Source organism: Prionailurus bengalensis, chromosome B2 (assembly GCF_016509475.1).
Source record: "Prionailurus bengalensis isolate Pbe53 chromosome B2, Fcat_Pben_1.1_paternal_pri, whole genome shotgun sequence".
In the NCBI taxonomy this organism is placed as follows: Eukaryota; Metazoa; Chordata; class Mammalia; order Carnivora; family Felidae; genus Prionailurus; species Prionailurus bengalensis.
In genome coordinates, this window is record NC_057349.1 from 135136814 (window position 1) to 135153539 (window position 16726).

The window sequence follows — 16726 nt, forward strand, 5'->3', positions numbered from 1 at the left end:
TCCCATCTTTGCTTGGACTTGGGACTGTTTGCTTTGCTTTTTTTTTTTTTTTTTCCTTCCTTTTTAATGCTTGGGGATTGGTGTATTTGTACTTATGTAATAATTGTATCTGAACTACCAGAAAGTTATAGTATGTAACTCCTACTGACGTATTTCTCTTTTTCACCCCCAGGGACGAACTGTAAAAGCGCCATCAGCTTGACCAGTATATAATATTACAGTGGATTGCTCATCTCAGTTCTCAAAGCTTTTTGAAAACCAACAGCATCACAGCTTGTTTTGGACTTTGTTACACTATTATTTTCAGCATGAAAATGTGTGGTTTTGTAGGGTTTCTAATTCTTCAAAGAGGCACGGAAGCCGAATTGGTAGAGGAGCGATGCAAAGTATAAATTTGTGGATTTATTAATTCAACACACCCACACTTTACTTTAAAATATTAAAAGACGAGGTTCTGTCAAATGGAAAACTTAGTTTGTGAATTGATTCTGAGGAGTGGTTTTTCTTTTAGACACTTAATTCTGTTTCAATATTAATTTATCAGATTCCTTTTGTACATCAGATAACACCACCATTCACAAGTTAGGATTCTTGGTTTTTGGATGTCTGTTAGATGCCACTAAGAAAATAGAGATGAGCTCCCTTTTTAAAGCTTTTGATGTGGTGTCATAGAATAGCATGTTGTAGATACAATCAGCTGCTTTGTCACCTTAAAACTAAGCATTTGTAAATATTAAAACTTACGAAGATGGCAGGTGATGTCCTTTAAAACACTCAGCTGTTCGGATTGGACATAACTGACATAGTACTTTCCCTCTTTAAAATTATAGGAGACTTGTAGCTCAGTATTGTTTTTTCTGTTTCCGATTTGCTGCTGATAACGTATATGGATTTAACATGCTGTGTAAGCTGGGTCCTAGTCACTGAACAGTTTATGCAGCTGCTTTGCCAAATAAAGTTAAAAGTAAAAGAGGCCTTGGTGGTGTTTGAATCCCCGGGAAAGAACCACATGTCCACCAGATACAAAGTGCTGACTGAGAGAGATCACGGAGAGAAAGTTGTTTCTCTGATGCTCCGCTTTACGACATCTGAGTGGCGTGGGTGAACAGATACCTCCAACGGTACGTTGCTAGACTGACTGTTTCCAGCGGACCAGGACCACACCTCATCATTCTTCTTTGCCTGACACGGGGCTTGCCCTCTTGCAGATGAACAGTAAATGCTGAATGAGTGCGTGAATGAAGGTCAAGGATGAATGTGACAAAACCCATCTCATCTGTAAACGTTTCCTGGGGCACCTGGGTGGCTCCGTCAGTTAAGCAGCCGACTCTTGACTTCGGCTCAGGTCGTGATCTCACGCTTCGTGGGTTCAAGCTCTCCATCGGGCTCTGCACTGACAGCGCGGAGCCTGCTTGGGATTCTGTCTCCCTCTCCCTCTCTGCCCCTCCCCGACTCACTCTCGCTCTCTCAAAAGAAATAGATATGTATTAATATGATGACTGTAAAAATGAGTTTGTTTTTTTTTTTAATTTTTTTTTTCAACGTTTATTTATTTTTGGGACAGAGAGAGACAGAGCATGAACGGGGGAGGGGCAGAGAGAGAGGGAGACACAGAATCGGAAACAGGCTCCAGGCTCTGAGCCATCAGCCCAGAGCCTGACGCGGGGCTCGAACTCACGGACCGCGAGATCGTGACCTGGCTGAAGTCGGACGCTTAACCGACTGTGCCACCCAGGCGCTCCTAAAAATGAGTTTCTAAGAAGGCCGTAGCGCTTTGGGATCTTGTTTAAATATTGTCATTTTATACCTTTTATAAAAAGATCTTTGTTTTTCCAGGAGTTCTAGAACTTGAAAAAATACAAACTGTGTATCTAGCACAGCTAGTACTCTCAGCAAAAGACCCCTCCCCCGCCCCCCCGCGTGCAAGTGAGTCTGATTCTGGCAAGTTGATCCTTAGCGTGTGTGGCAACTCTCCCCCACTTCTTAAAGTCTTAAGCTTTACTTGTTTAAAAATGGTTTTAAAAAAATATACACACATGTTTTTTCACTAGTGTCTCGGGTAAGATCCCACACAGGAAACTAGCGTTAGTTGGCAGTTAAAACTTGTGAGTTTTAGTTCCCTGCTGGTTTGCTGGTGTTGGCATCGCTTCTGGATCCAGTCCACGAGCCCTTTTGGTGCAGGACTCCATGTCATTTGAGGTAGTTTCAAAGGTCCGGTATCCTTTTAGGATTTTAGATTGATTCTTAACCACTAGTCTGTATCCTTCATAGCGATTGCCAACATTTTATTATATCTAAATTCCTACCATATGTAAAAAAGCCCTTACTCTCAAGGAGTTTGCAATCTGGCTTGAGGGGACAGGTTATAAATATGCTAGGACCAAGTGTCACCTGGTTGCTATAGACAAATGCCATGCCAAGCATTACTGTTGGATTTTATACTTTTGTGAGTGAACAAATTTTAAGTATTTATGTATTTTGAGAGAGAGCATGCACACACGTGCACGAGTGGGAGAGGAGCAGGGAGGGAGAGAGAGAGAGAGAGAGAGAGAGAAGTACAAGCAGGCTCCTGCTCAGCACGGAGCCCAGTGTAGGGCTCGACCCCATAACCCTGGGATCATGACCCAAGCTGATTTCAGAGAGGCGGACACTCAACCGAGTGAGCCCCCCAGGTGCCCCAACAGGAGTGGATTTTAAGGGAGCATTGATAGGGGCAGAAAGCAAAAATGAATTTTAACTAGGTATAAGAGCTTTCTTTTTAAGAGAGCTGAGTTTATGTGTGTGCCAGAGATAAGAAATGTTTAATCTTTAGTATTCATAATCGCTAAAATGCTTTAGCATTCCATTGTTTCTTAATAGAAGTGATTCCTTTAAACAGTATAAAGAGGACAGTGAAAATATTTTTTAAAGTTCCAGTCTGCTGTGTTCCTGTTGAAACAAGATGATTTTATAGATTTGATTTTATTAAAGGCCAACCTAGTTCTCAGTTAAGAATGAAAATGAAGAACTCCAGTTTCTAATGAGGATTTCAACTCTTTTCCAATCAGTAACATTAGTGGGGGGGGGGGGGGGGAATGACATTTTAGGAAAATAGTACATTATCATTGTCCATGTAAATATTTAAAATCCATTGCCTTGGGGCGCCTGGGTGGCGCAGTCGGTTAAGCGTCCGACTTCAGCCAGGTCACGATCTCGCGGTCCGTGAGTTCGAGCCCCGCGTCAGGCTCTGGGCTGATGGCTCAGAGCCTGGAGCCTGTTTCTGATTCTGTGTCTCCCTCTCTCTCTGCCCCTCCCCCGTTCATGCTCTGTCTCTCTCTGTCCCAAAAATAAATGTTGAAAAAAAAAATTAAAAAAAAAATCCATTGCCTTAATTTTTAAAAACTGCCATTGCTCAAAAAAAGTTGATTACACTTTTTAAATTGGCTTAATGTACCTATCCTAAGGTATCTTAAAAATTTAATGTATTTTAGGAGCGCCTGGGTGGCTCAGTCGGTTAAGCGTCTGACTTCAGCTCAGGTCATGATCTCACGGTTCGTGGGTTCGAGCCCCACGTCGGGCTCTGTGCTGACAGCTCAGAGCCCGGAGCCTGCTTCAGATTCTGTGTCTCCCTCTCTCTCTGCCCCACCCCTGCTTGTGCTCTGTCTCTTTCAAAAATGAATAAACATTAAAAAAATAACATTAAAAAAAATTCAATGTATTTTAAAGTAGGATAACATTTTTTTAGTAATATTTTAATGCTCATGAATTTTTTGAAATCTGAAACCATCCATAGCATTAGATTGTGAGCCGAGGAATAAAGCTCCTTAGTTTTGTTTCATTAGAGAAGTAGGTGTTTCTGCTTTTCAGGTAACTGTTAGTGAATCTTCCAGGAGTTTGGTGTGGCACTAAAAGAGCTCATATGACAACGGTCATTGAATACTAATGTTGTAAATGAATAGCAAACATGGGTAATTTTTTAAATGTTCTAAATGGGAGTCAGAAGGCCAATAACTTAGGTAAGTGCTACATTCTTTGAGGGTATAAATCATTTCCTACAACGCACTAAATTCTTAAAGAACTACATTAGTAAAGTAAAAGTGCCCTGATCTTGGGGTGCCTGAGTGGCTCAGTCAGTTAAGCATCCAACTTGATTTCAGCTCAAGCTATGATCTCACAGTCGTGAGTTCGAGCCCAGTGTCAGGCTCTGTGCTGACACTGCAGAGCCTGCTTGGGATTCCCTCTCTCCCTTTCTCTCTCTGTGCCTGTCCCCGACTTGCTCCTGGGCACACTCCCTCTCAAAATAAATCAAGTTAAGGGACACCTGGGTGGCTCAGTTAGGTGTCCGACTCTTGATTGTGGCCCAGATCATGATTTCATGGTTTGTGGTATTGAGACCTGCATCAGGCTCTGTGCTGTCTGCTTGGGATTCTCTCTCTCTCTCTCTCTCTCTCTCTCCCTCTCCCCTCCCCCACTCTCCCCACCCCTCTCCTACTTGCTCTCTCTCAAAATAAACATTTAAAAATAGACTTTTAAAAAAGAAGTGTTCTGATCAGATTTAAGTTTCATGTCTCTTAATTTCTCCTATCATTTTTCAGGAAGATGACAATGTTTTGTCCCCATTGTACTTAGAGGGTAGCTCAGATTGCCAGTAAGAAAATCCTGCGTAGGGGCACCTGGGTGGCTCAGTCGGTTGAGTCTCCCATGTCGGCCTAGGCCATGATCTCGCCATTCCCGAGTTCGAGCCCTGCATCGGGCTCTTGCTGACAGCGCAGAGCCTGGAGTCTGCTTCGGATTTTGTGTCTCCCTCTCTCTCTCTCTCTGTCCCTCCCCCGCTCGTGCTCTGTCTCTGTCTCTCAAAAACAAATAAACATTAAAAAAAAAATCCTGTGTGAAGAAAACTGGCTGGCCCGTGTAGCCCACAGAAGTTGTGTATCGTAATATAATAAAAATGAAACAAGTCCAAGAATTTCCTTATCTTTAATTCTTCTACCAGTGCTCTCATGGTAGATGTTAGTTCCCCTCTGTAGGCTTCACCTTTATAGCTGGCTTTGTGTTGTTTGAGCCGGGATTCTGTTTGAAGTGCTCCTTGTCTGGTGGGAGAGAAAAGATCTGACTTTTAGTTCCCATAGAGGCTGTCCTGAGGCAGTGAATCCCTCTCTTCCCCTCTCTCTTTCCCCTTGTTCTTTCCCTTCACTTCCTTTCCAAGACGAGAGAAAGTTCGAGGGCTGCTGGAGCTGAAGAGCTCATTCTTACTCAGAGTGTCCTAAGAGGATAGGCATCAGAATACTTTTTTTGTCCGAAGGGCAGGTGATTGCAGCACTGAGGACATCTTAAATACAAGAGCAGCAATCCAGGGGCCGGGGGCAGCCAAGGACATTTATATTTGAGTTCCCACGCCCCAAATACGTCACTGTGATGCCCCCGCCCAAAAGATCACATCACATAGAATAATTTTTTTTTTTTTTTGCCAACCCTGTTTATTTAGGCTTTTTGGGGTGATTATCTTGTCAGGATTTTGCTTGGGAATTACATTATAGATGAAAGAGACTGCAGAATTTCCATGCGAACACGACCGTGTCAGTTGTAAATCAGATTATAGAGATTTTCTGGGGGAAAAGAGCTACCCTTCTTTGGGATCTTGGCTCCTTTATGTGATTAGCTTGTAGGGAACAGAATTGGATAAAGCAGGCCAGACATTACAGGTGGGGGTGTTAAAGGAGTGTCAGATTGGCTCCCCTTCAACAGCAAACAACATTGAAGGCGTGATCTCAGATTGTAGAGTTCACGGTTCTGATTTCTTCATTCTTCTATACACACATTTCTAGATGACACATTTAGAGATTTTTCCAAATTTCTGTTTTGAGCTGTGAAACTGCTTTGTTTAAATATGAGAACATAGACTTTTGATATTTTTGGACTTTTGGGTCTTCAGTCATATGAAATGATGAAAACGAAAGAATTTTTAAGTCCATATACTCAGTACAATTTTCCTTAAGCTTTTTGGTAAAAGTTAAACTCATTTTAAAATGTGTTTTGAGGGGCGCCTGGGTGGCTCAGTCGGTTAAGCGTCCGACTTCGGCTCAGGTCATGATCTCGCGGTTTGTGAGTTCGAGCCCTGCGTCGGGCTCTGTGCTGACAGCTCAGAGCCTGGGGCCTGTTTCGGATTCTGTGTCTCCCTCTCTCTGACCCTCCCCCGTTCATGCTCTGTCTTTCTCTGTCTCAAAAATAAATAAATGTTAAAAAAAAAAATGTGTTTTGAGAAGTTTCCTATGTTTTGAAATAACTGTATAAAAACATCTTTAAGCTGAATGATATTGTAAGTTGATCTCTTTCCAATTTACAGCGAGGTAACAAAGACTAAAAACAGAGGTGATGGGAGAAGTCAAATGAGTAGGAACGAAGACACACGGAGACCTAAATGAAGCAAATGGAGGAGGCTCAGTCCTAGCCACTCAGTTCATTTCTGAACACAACCAGCTTTGGTGTGTCCAACCGTATTTTCATCCCTGGCGGTTTGACATTTACCCCCCCAAAAATCTGTGCTTGCTCTTAAAGTAGCTATAAAATATGCACTTTATTTAGAATACTAGAGAGAATTGAGCAGGACAAAAGAGCTGGGAAAAATAGGGCCAGTGCCCCCCAAAAAAGTCAGCATCACAATTGATTAAAAAGCCAGGGAGACGTGAACATTTGTGAACAGCAAACTAAGCTTTTCTATTTGGCTTGGGCAGTTTTTCGTTAGAAATCCTCATTCGGTTTTAACACCAACAGTTAGACAAAACTTAGAGTCCAGTAAAGAGAACAAATAATTGAGAGTCACTCTGCTAGGAACAAAACGGTACAATCCCCAAACATCGAACTGGGGACAGTGTAACTTAAGAGCCCCCCAGCGACAATCCCAGGCCCAGAAGCTGCTGTTACGGAGCATCACGACTGTGATGCAGGCAGCACGTTGTGAGGACCCGGACGGCCCCGTGCCCTGGGGCACAGCGCACTGTCCTATGTTTATGTACGGGAAGTCCAGTTAGTTCATCGGCAAGGTCTGCCCTGAACGGCAAAACTGAAGAACAAATAGAAATACGCATCTCCGCGTTTGGGTTGCGGGAAAATATGATAAAGGACAACATGAAACAGCCCTCAGTGACTGAGGAAGGCTGGGAAGTGTGAAAGCGAATCATGGAGCCGAATCACAGATTATGAAAAGGCAGGAGGAGAAAGATGAAGACATTCTGTTATTTTCCTGTGGAAGAGAACAAACCTGATACTCGAGTGACTGGCATTCAAGCTTCTGGAAGGATGGAGACTGGCTGTTGTCTGCTTGTAGAGACGGGAGGAAAGAAGCTCTGTGTTTTCTGGAAGGTGGCTCAGATGGGCCTTTTCTCAGGAAGAGACGTGAGACACACGAACATGTTTGAGCAGCAAATCGTGGACAAGCTTCCCTCTAAAATTATTTTGAAATCATCTTAGATGCAGAATGCCTTCAGATACTCACAGTTAAGGTGACTTTCAAAAGTCCCATTCAGTCCTTCTGACAATACAAATATTTTGTAGACCCCCGATTCTCCTTCTCTAATTCCTAATTTCCCCCTTTGCAAGATAAGGTTGATAGGATTAAATCCAGGTAATACAGGCACAGCTCAGTAAATACTAGCAACTTAGGATGATTAGGTTAAATGGTTGTTTAAAGTCACAAGAATAAAATACAATTTAGGAAAGGGATATCGTACACGTGGATATGGACATCTTTTCTCAAGTCTTTCAACACCATAGCAACACTAAATCGTGTTTTAATTTCTTCACGTATAAAAGATGTGCTGAAAGATGCACGCCTCAGCAGTTTTTATTGTGTCGCGTATGGCTACGGGTGATGTCCTTCTCTGGACTAGGACACTGCACGGCATCACACAGAGAGCGCCCAGGGCCTCAGGTCACTCGTGCTGTCCTTGTTCTAACCTGCCCTGGAGGGGAGATTGAAATCTTTGCTCAATTCTTAATATTCAACAAAATGCTTGGACCTCTCAGGACATAAAAGTAACCGATCTCTTTGTTTTTCTAGAACTAACTTGCCATTTCTTAATGGGTTCGTTATATTTCTGACCCAAATTAAGCCCTTTGCCAAAGGAACGACTTACCCCAGGTTCAGTCTGAAAATCAAGTGTTCTACAATGTGTTCAAGCATTTTAGAAGACTTGCCACTTATGAGAAAAAAGCCATACTATGTAAATGGTAACATCGTGTGAGTGTAGACAGGCACCACATTCCTCTCAAGGAGAATGATTTCTACAACATGTATAATCCCGGCATGAAGTGATGACGGGAATAATTTGCCTTTAAAAATCCTACCGACTGATTAACAGGGAAAAGATGCAAAGCCAGACGGCCAGTTTTCTGCAAAGACGAATTTGTGCAAGACTGCTCTATGCTGTGGGAATACGTAAGCCCGGCATTAGCTGATTGCACGTTACAGCGTCTGAAGCATTGAGTAAATAGTGGAGAAAAGTGGCTCAATCCCATTGGATGAAAGACCCTGCTGATCCTTAAACGCGGCACGTTTACAAAAGCTGCACCTACAAGTCCACTCAGCGTTCTGCTTCCCAGTTTGAATGCATCTTCCTCTTCCATCAACACAGACTAGTGTTGAAAACCAGCGACTACAGAAATAAAGCTGCTGTGTTCGGGACCATCAAGCAGTGCTGAGGAGATTCAAGAAAGAACTAATTGTCCTCCTCGCACTTCGCCCTCAGCTGAGTTGGTATTGAAATGTTTGACCTGCCACCTCTTCTTCCACCAGGATTTCCCAGCTCCCTTCACGACCGCGTTACGGCTATTTGTCATCCAAAGTCGGGGTTTTCTCACCCAAAGGTAAGCCTGATGAGGCAGCCCCCTAAATGACATGATGTCAGAGGCCCTGGGATAAACTCACATTCACCTTCCCCGAGGCCTCCTTGACGTGTTCATGGGGCTCTAGTACAGATACTCCTGCCATTGAAGGTATAAACTCGCTTGAGATCCATTCCTAGAGACAGGTTTTGAAGGGGAGAGGAGAAAGGAGAGCACGGGAAGCTTAGCGTGAAGAACAAGAGGGCCTCAGAACGAGAGGAAGCCGTGTATCAAGAGGCCCGTGGTTGGCCTCTAGGAAGTAAAGGGTTAACGTCGCCATTCCAAGGCCACCCCTCGAGTCGCTGAATTTTCTGCCTTCTGCCGTGGCTAACTGCAAACTGCTATTTTCAGGGACAGCTTACGTAAGTCAGAATTCGATGTGTGAGTCTTTACTCAGACGGACTCCTCTCTAAATTTCAAAATATTTCACACACTTCCCAAAGAAAATCTTCCTACAATAAATAAAAACAAAGGTTTGGGGTTTTCAGAATTTTCTGGGGTTTCAGTATTTTTCTTAGCCCAGTTCAAACCAAAGAGGTTTCTAAATATCCGGAACCCAGTATATATATGAATTAAAAGTGAAACATCCTTGCCCCCCAGCTATTTAAGTGACACTTTTATAGATACATCCCATTTATGAGGTAGTCAGATTCCTCAGACGTAATGGGACGAGCTTTTTTAAGTTTCTGTTTCACCAGGCGTAGTCGGCAAGCGACCATGAGAAGCAGCAGAGCCGTGATGGCCAAACCCAGGGCCAAGGGTAGCACTGCACCTGTGGAATCGTTAGAAACAAATAGGGCAGGTCACTGACTAGTAACAATAACGCTGCAATTTACTGTGTGATAAACACTTTACATGCGCTATTTAATCTGAACAAGTCAATTAAGTAGGTACTCGAACCATCACCATCTTATAGATTAACTAAGGTGCCCAGATTACGTAATTGCTCTAGGAGCACACAGCTGGCAAATGGCAGGTCTAGTTCTCAAACCCAGACGTCTTTAAAACCAAATCCTGGGATGCCTGGGTGGTTCAGTCAGTCAAGCGTCGGACTCTTGATTTTGGCTCAGGTCATGATCTCACGGTTCATGGGTTCGAGGTCTACATCGGGCTCTGCACTAGTGGTGCAGAGCTTGCTGGGGATTCTCTCCCTCTCTCTCCCCCTCTCTCTTCGCCCCTCCCCTGTGCACTCTCTCTCTTTCCGTCTCAAAAACAAATACACTTTGGGGCACCTGTGTTGCTCAGTCGGTTAAGCATCCGCCTCTTGATTTTGGCTCAGGTCATGATCTCCTGGTTCATGAGTTCGAGCCCCTCATCAGGCTCGGCACTGACAACGTGCAGCCTGCTTGGGATTCTCTCTCTCCCTCTCTTTCTCTCAAAATAAATAAACTTAAAAAAAAAAAAAAAAAAAGAAACTTCTTTTCATTTCTAAATCCAGAGAACCTACTCTCAGCCAGTAGGAGCACCGCTGAGAGGGACCTTCAGAATATGGTGGCGTGATTCTCGCTAAGGGTAGTTGAAGAGAAAGTCTCTGCAGTTCTCCTTCACAGGCTTTACCCTGTGGGATCGGACGCAGACACCCAGACTAGAAGCAGCCTGTCCAGGCTTGCAGGAGTCGGGAAGGGACAGGGTGTGCCCCAGATCAGTCTTTCTTATCAAGCTCAGCAGCTCTATTCTTAGACCCGTCTACTCTGGAGTCCGGCCAGGCTTGGAGATGATATGGTGGAACCATTTTTAGCTGCAGGGGCCTTGCCAACTGGTGGAATTAGAGGAGTAAAAACGTCCGTTGCAGAAGCTGATTCGGTAACGCTTCATTTCATTCACTTCTTCATTCGCTCAGTGTTAATTGGGAGCCATGCGCCTGACCCTGATCCAAGTGTGGGCGGCCAAAGACAATAAGCCAGTGCTGCAGAGTGCCAGCACCGCACTAGGTGCTTGGTGGTTTAAATCTAAACCTCACAACCACCACGAGTTGGTACTATTAGTATACCCATTTTACCAATGAAGGAACTAAGACAGCAAGAATTAAGTGACTAGCAGATGCTGGCAAGGATGCACGGCATCCTTTTGCTCTGCTGGTGGGAATGCAAACTGGAGCAGCCACTCCGGAAAACAGTACGGAGGGTGCTCAAAAAGCTAAAAATAGAGCTACCCTACGACCCAGCAATTGCACTACTAGGGATTTATCCACAGGGTACAGGTGTGCTGTTTCGAAGGGACACATGCACTCTAATGTCTGTAGCAGCGCCATTGACAATAGCCAAGGTATGGCAAGGGCCCAAATGTCCATCAACAGATGAATAAAAAAGATGTGGTATATATACACAATGGAGCATTACGCGGCAATCAAAAAGAATGAAAATCGTTCATTCTGTGGGTGGAACTAGAGGGTATTATGCTAAATGAAATTAGTCAGAGAAAGACAAACATCATGGGACTTCCTTAATATGGAATTGAAGATACAAAACAGATGAACATAGGGGAAGGGAAGCAAAAATAATATAAAAAGAGGGAGGGGGACAAAACATAAAAGACTTAAATATAGAGAACAAACTGAGGGTTTCTGGAGGGGTTGTGGGTGGGGGGGTGGGCTAAATGGGGAAGGGGCATGGAGGGAGACACTTGTTGGGATGAGCACTGGGTGTTCTACGTAGGGGATGAATCCCTGGAATCTACTCCTGAAATCATTATTGCACTATATGCTAACTGACTGGGAGATAAATTAAAAAATAAAAATACATAATAAAAAAATAAACATAAAAATAAAAAGAATGAAGTGACTAGTCTAAGTCTGTACGGTCAGGGGTGGAGCTAGGATAGGGCCCCAGACAGCACAGCTCCAGAACCACCGTGGTGCAGTGCTTCTCCAAAAGGGAAATGAGAGCATTATTATTCATGACTTCCGGTCTGGGTGGACAAACATTTGAATGAAAAAATGCAATTAAGTGTAATTATTATGATGGAATTATATAGGAAGTGCACATGTGAAAGATGTAGCTCGTGCTTCTGGTTCGTAAGAGTTTTGCCTGCGTGTTTAAATGAATAATGGAGCTTGTTTGGGGTGGGTGGGGAGATATGTTTCTTTTCTGACATTTTCAGATTGAGATGCCTATAGATGATCCAGGTCGAAATTTCTATTAGGTTTCTGGATTATTTGGCCTAAATATGTGAGAGTCTGTAGCGTCAAGGTGGTGACCGCAGCCACAGAAGTGAATGAGATCGCCAGAGAGAAAGGGAGAAGAAGGAGAACCAGGAGCGAGTAGGTGAGGAAGCACCGGCATTTAAGAGGGCAGACAAAAGAAGAGAAGCTAAGGGAACAGGAGACGGATCAGAGAGGTGGCAGGACAGCCAGGGGACAGGGGAGCCTTGGAAGCACAGGGAAGAGATTACTTCAAGGAAGCACTTGGCTGAACCAAATGCTAAGCAGAGGTCAAGTGGGGTGAAGCCCAGAGAGGCCAACGGACTTGGCAATCGGGAATTCATTTACGCGGAGACTGAAGATGGAAGGGTGCTATTTCGTTTTTGTGTGTTGGGAGAGATCTGAACGTGTCTGCAGCTGTCGGGGCAACGAGCCAGTAGAGAAACAGATGAAAAACATCAGAGAGTTAACCGATGATGGGGATAAGGGGCTGCCTCAAGATCAGGGGGAGACTGACCGTGGAAAGAGGGGACACTCCTTCGCTTAGTACTGAAGGAAAGGAAGGGTATGGGTGCAAACGGGCGACTATTCACGTGCGGGGAGGGGTGGTGGAGGAGGACCGCTGTGCTTGTTCAGGGCAGGGAAAGCATCAGAGGCTGCCCTTCTAAAGGTGTGTGATTCGTGTGAAGATGAACACCAGCGCTGAGGCCGCAGGGGGAGGGGGCTGTGGTTGGAGATGCCAGCCCCAGGGCCACAGTGCAGATGCCGTTGTGGTGACAACAGAGCAGACATACAATCTAGGGGAAACTTCTACTTGCCAAGTCAGATGTGTGGTGGCTGAACGTCGAACTGACTCCTGTTTAATGCTTTGATGACAAGGAAAATGAAATCTCCCATCACAAAAAACTTGCTACAATACTGAAAATTATTCTGGACTTTTCAATGCTTACTCGGCATGGTTTCTTCATTGTCTTTATCAGGGGTAATTTGAGATTTAAAATTTTCTAACCCCTAAAAAAACACATCATGATATAATTTTCTCAGGAACCAGCGAAGGAGATGAATTGTTCATATGAGCTGGAGTGATGTTCATAACATATAACAACTAGAATGGGCAGTGGCCAGTTAGAATGGAGGCTTTCTGCACACATCTAGGCATGGGGCGGGGGCAGGGGCAGGCCTGGCTTCCCTTTATATGTCGATGGGGCACAGGGCACTTTTTATTGAGATATGTGGGGACAGGGGCAAGGCCAGCAGTCCAGCAGACAGAACAGCCTCTAGGCACTTGACGTCTGGATTATTTTGGCCACTTGTTGGTTAGTGGTTACACGATAACGTGGTCCAGATTTTACAAAGAACACTCTAGGGTAAAAAAGTCTTCTCCGAGTTCAGGTCTATAATTTAACAATCATATTTTATTCTCCTAAATCTTTTACTAATTAGTTTGTGGGATTTAGGATTAAAACCTGCCTTTCTGAAGAACCGAGTCAAAAGTGTTCTCTTTCTAGTTAAAAGTGACCATAATTATGGAATTGTGGTATTCTTCTTTCACTCACTAAATATCCCCTCGACCTCCTACACTCTTTCCTCATTGTCTTTGGTCTTCATCCATCACTAGAGCAGCTGGAGAGAACTAGGTACTCTAGGATCTTTTTTTTTTTTTTTTAATTTTTATTTATTTTTTTAATTTACATCCAAGTTAGTTAGCATATAGTGCAACAATGATTTCAGGAGTACATTCCTTAATGCCCCTTTCCCATTTAGCCCACAACCACTCCAATAATCCTGTTTGTTCTCCATATTTAAGAGTCTCATGTTTTTGTCCCCCTCCCTGTTTTTATATTATTTTTTTGCTTCCCTTCCCTTATGTTCATCTGTTTTGTCTCTTAAAGTCCTCATATGAGTGAAGTCATAATACCCTCTAGTTCCATCCATGTAGTTGCAAATGGCAAGATTTCATCCTTTTTGATTGCCGAGTAATAACTCCATTGTATGTATGTACCACATCTTCTTGATCCATTCATCCATCAGTGGACATTTGGACCCTTCCATACTTTGGCTATTGTCGATAGTGCTGCTATAAACATTGGGGTGCATGTGCCCCTTCTAAACACACACCTGTATCCCTTGGATAAATACCTAGTAGTGCAATTGCTGGGTCGTAGGGTAGTTCTATAAGGTCTTTATAACTAACTCAAGCATAATAGCCATCATTTACTTATTTATTATTTATTAGCCAAACCAGTGTGGCTATTTATTATCATTTATTTATGCATGAGTCACACACGTGTGCTAAACGGTTTATGTTAATTGTCCCATTTCTCCCCCAACAAGTCTGAGGCAGTGATAGCTGCCATTTCCATCTTACGACTGAGGAGAACTGGGATCCGGAGAGAGAAAATCGCCTGCCAAAGGTCATGGAGTTTAGTGACGGAGCCAGGGTCTGAACCTCGGCCTCAGATTCTAGGGCCATGAATATCTAGTTCTTAACTTCTAGGCTGTGAATATTACTTTTTCCATAGCATGTTACACCTGGAAAGAAACAGAGTGATCCTCTAGTCCAATCAACTGAGAAAAGAGGAAGCCTAGGTCCAAGGATGTGAGGTTACTAGTTCAAGAGCCCACAGATGCAGCCTGATAGAGGGAGAATACAACAGCTCTTCCGATCCACGGATCGGTCACTGCTCTTGTCCTAGACTCTTGCAGCTTCATCTGGTACCTTCCACTGGAGGATATGTGGTTCTACAAATGTTTGTACTCTGCAATGAGTTTCCAAATTCCAGATTTACCTGTTTCTGGGGCTGGGTGTTCCCCTCCTCCTCGATCGCTCTTTGATTCAAAAATATAATTTTTTTCTTTTCTGTTCTTCCCTGAGGAACCACTATCTACAGAAAACAGAGAGAACATATGTCAAAGGTACATCAGAAACTTTAGGAAACAGACATGAAAATATAGCCTCATCTATTTTTCTTAGGATGGATTTAAAGAACTTGTAAAATTTATTACTCTTGTAAATGTAGGTCTGTGTTTGATATTAAAACACTAGGTAACTAACATGACCAGAGTATGGGACGAGAACAAAACCGCTGGACAGAGAAAGGGGAAGAGGCACACATACGAGAAATCCTACCAGCACTCTGGAGAAGGAAGGAAAGACGTCAGCTAGAAAAGTCACGGGTGATCTCTGCAATCCATACCATGAAAAGCAGAAACGTCCACAAAAGTTTTTCTTTAAAAAATGAAGAGTGAGCTTGCATAAGCCACTCAGACAAGTCGTTTGACTTTCTCACCTCAGCCCTACTTGGCGGGTATTCATTGCTCTTTGTTTTCCCCTTGGGTCAGAGAGGCTTGGTACTGGCCCGGGTTCTTTTTGAGTAGTAAGCGGGTCACAGGGCTGGGATTTAAACTCAGGCATGTCTAACTGCTTGTTGGTGGAAACCAGCATTTCTGGTGTAATGATATGTTGTTAATTATTTACTCGATCCAGTTGTATTACACTATTGAGAGTGACTAGTAAGAAAGATCAAACCTTAGGACTTTCATCCCAGGTCTGATAAGCCACGGCCGTACCACTGAATCATTTCCCATCCGGGAATTTACAGCATTTGTGTGCTTATTACATTGACAAGATGATGATTAAGCTAATGGAGTTGCCCTCGTGCTATGGTGTGATCTCAAGTGAGCCTGGGGGATAATATAATCCTCAGTGACAGTAAATAGAACGGATGAGCTGACATGAGGAATTCTACTGAGAAGCAAAAGCTTAAAGCTTCTTTACTCCTATGTCATCTACAGATCTGTTCGCAACACCTGCAACTGAAATAAGGCTACTTAAAGGTAGTTTTTATAAAACTCTTCGGAATCTGTACTAAGTGATATGCCTGGATTTACTAAGGATCACAAAACTCAACAGGATGATGGAAAATTATAAAGTTATTGCAGGTACCTACTAGGGCCAGAAAGCCAGGACTTGAAGAGATGGTTGCAGTCACGTGCTTGTGCTGTTAAAGAGAAGGGACTGCAAATGCGTGTGTTTCATTAAGGCATCCTTCAAGTTCCTTTTCACTCAGCCCTGCAAGCCATCAGTAGCTGAATCACACAGGCCATGTCCACGACACTCTGAAATACCCTCGACTACGGTCCCTCTTCTCCGTCCTCAACTGCCACAGCTTTAGGTCTCTGTCACCTTTCACTCAAGCACTCTGCGTGCAGACATTGCTACTGGAACACGTCTGCAAAGGCCCCTCATCCCCACTCGCTCAGCATATCAGTGCAAGGAGGTTAACCCACATTTGCTTCTCACGGCCAAGGCCACGGCAGGCTCCCTACCTTCTGCCGTGCTTTGTCACGTTACTCTAAAAGGCACCATACACGCCACCTGCAGATAGCCAGTAACTTGGGCTGTCCTCCATAAACCGCGGGCCCGAAGAGAATGACAGATGTGAGTAAGGCAGGAGCAATTTCTTGTGGGCCAGAGAATCAGAGTTACCTTGCAGGCTGATTGCTATCACTGTCCACTGGACTGTAGTGCTGGAAGCCCCCTCCCAACCAGAACGGCGAGGGGAGGGAACGGAAGCAGAGCAGGCAGTGGGAGACTGTAAGAGAGTGACCCCGGGGAGGCACCGGGCAGAGCCAGCCAGGGAACGGCTCTTACTGTGGCGGGCCACCAGGTGCTGGGACTGCTCGGCTCATGGCTCACGGACAAAGGGATTGCTGCCTGGAGCTGGA

At 44.1% G+C, this 16726-nt stretch overlaps 2 protein-coding genes across 6 annotated transcripts in view; one reads left to right on the top strand and one right to left on the bottom strand.

Moving 5' to 3' along the window:
* The window catches only part of PCMT1 (protein-L-isoaspartate (D-aspartate) O-methyltransferase), a 53561-nt gene extending 52588 nt beyond the window's left edge, over positions 1-973 (top strand). For all 3 annotated transcript variants that reach the window (XM_043592590.1, XM_043592591.1, XM_043592593.1), the window contains one exon: positions 173-973. In XM_043592590.1, the coding sequence (XP_043448525.1) occupies positions 173-185 (13 nt within the window). In that variant the 3' untranslated portion in view covers positions 186-973. The remainder of the gene's footprint in view (positions 1-172) is intronic.
* Positions 974-6534: 5561 nt separating this feature from the next.
* LRP11 (LDL receptor related protein 11) overlaps positions 6535-16726 on the bottom strand; it is a 52173-nt gene continuing 41981 nt past the window's right edge. For all 3 annotated transcript variants that reach the window (XM_043592595.1, XM_043592596.1, XM_043592594.1), the window contains 2 exons: positions 14788-14883; positions 6535-9631 (listed from right to left, as the gene is read on the bottom strand). In XM_043592595.1, coding sequence (XP_043448530.1) covers positions 9477-9631; positions 14788-14883 — 251 coding nt within the window. In that variant the 3' untranslated portion in view covers positions 6535-9476. The remainder of the gene's footprint in view (positions 9632-14787; positions 14884-16726) is intronic.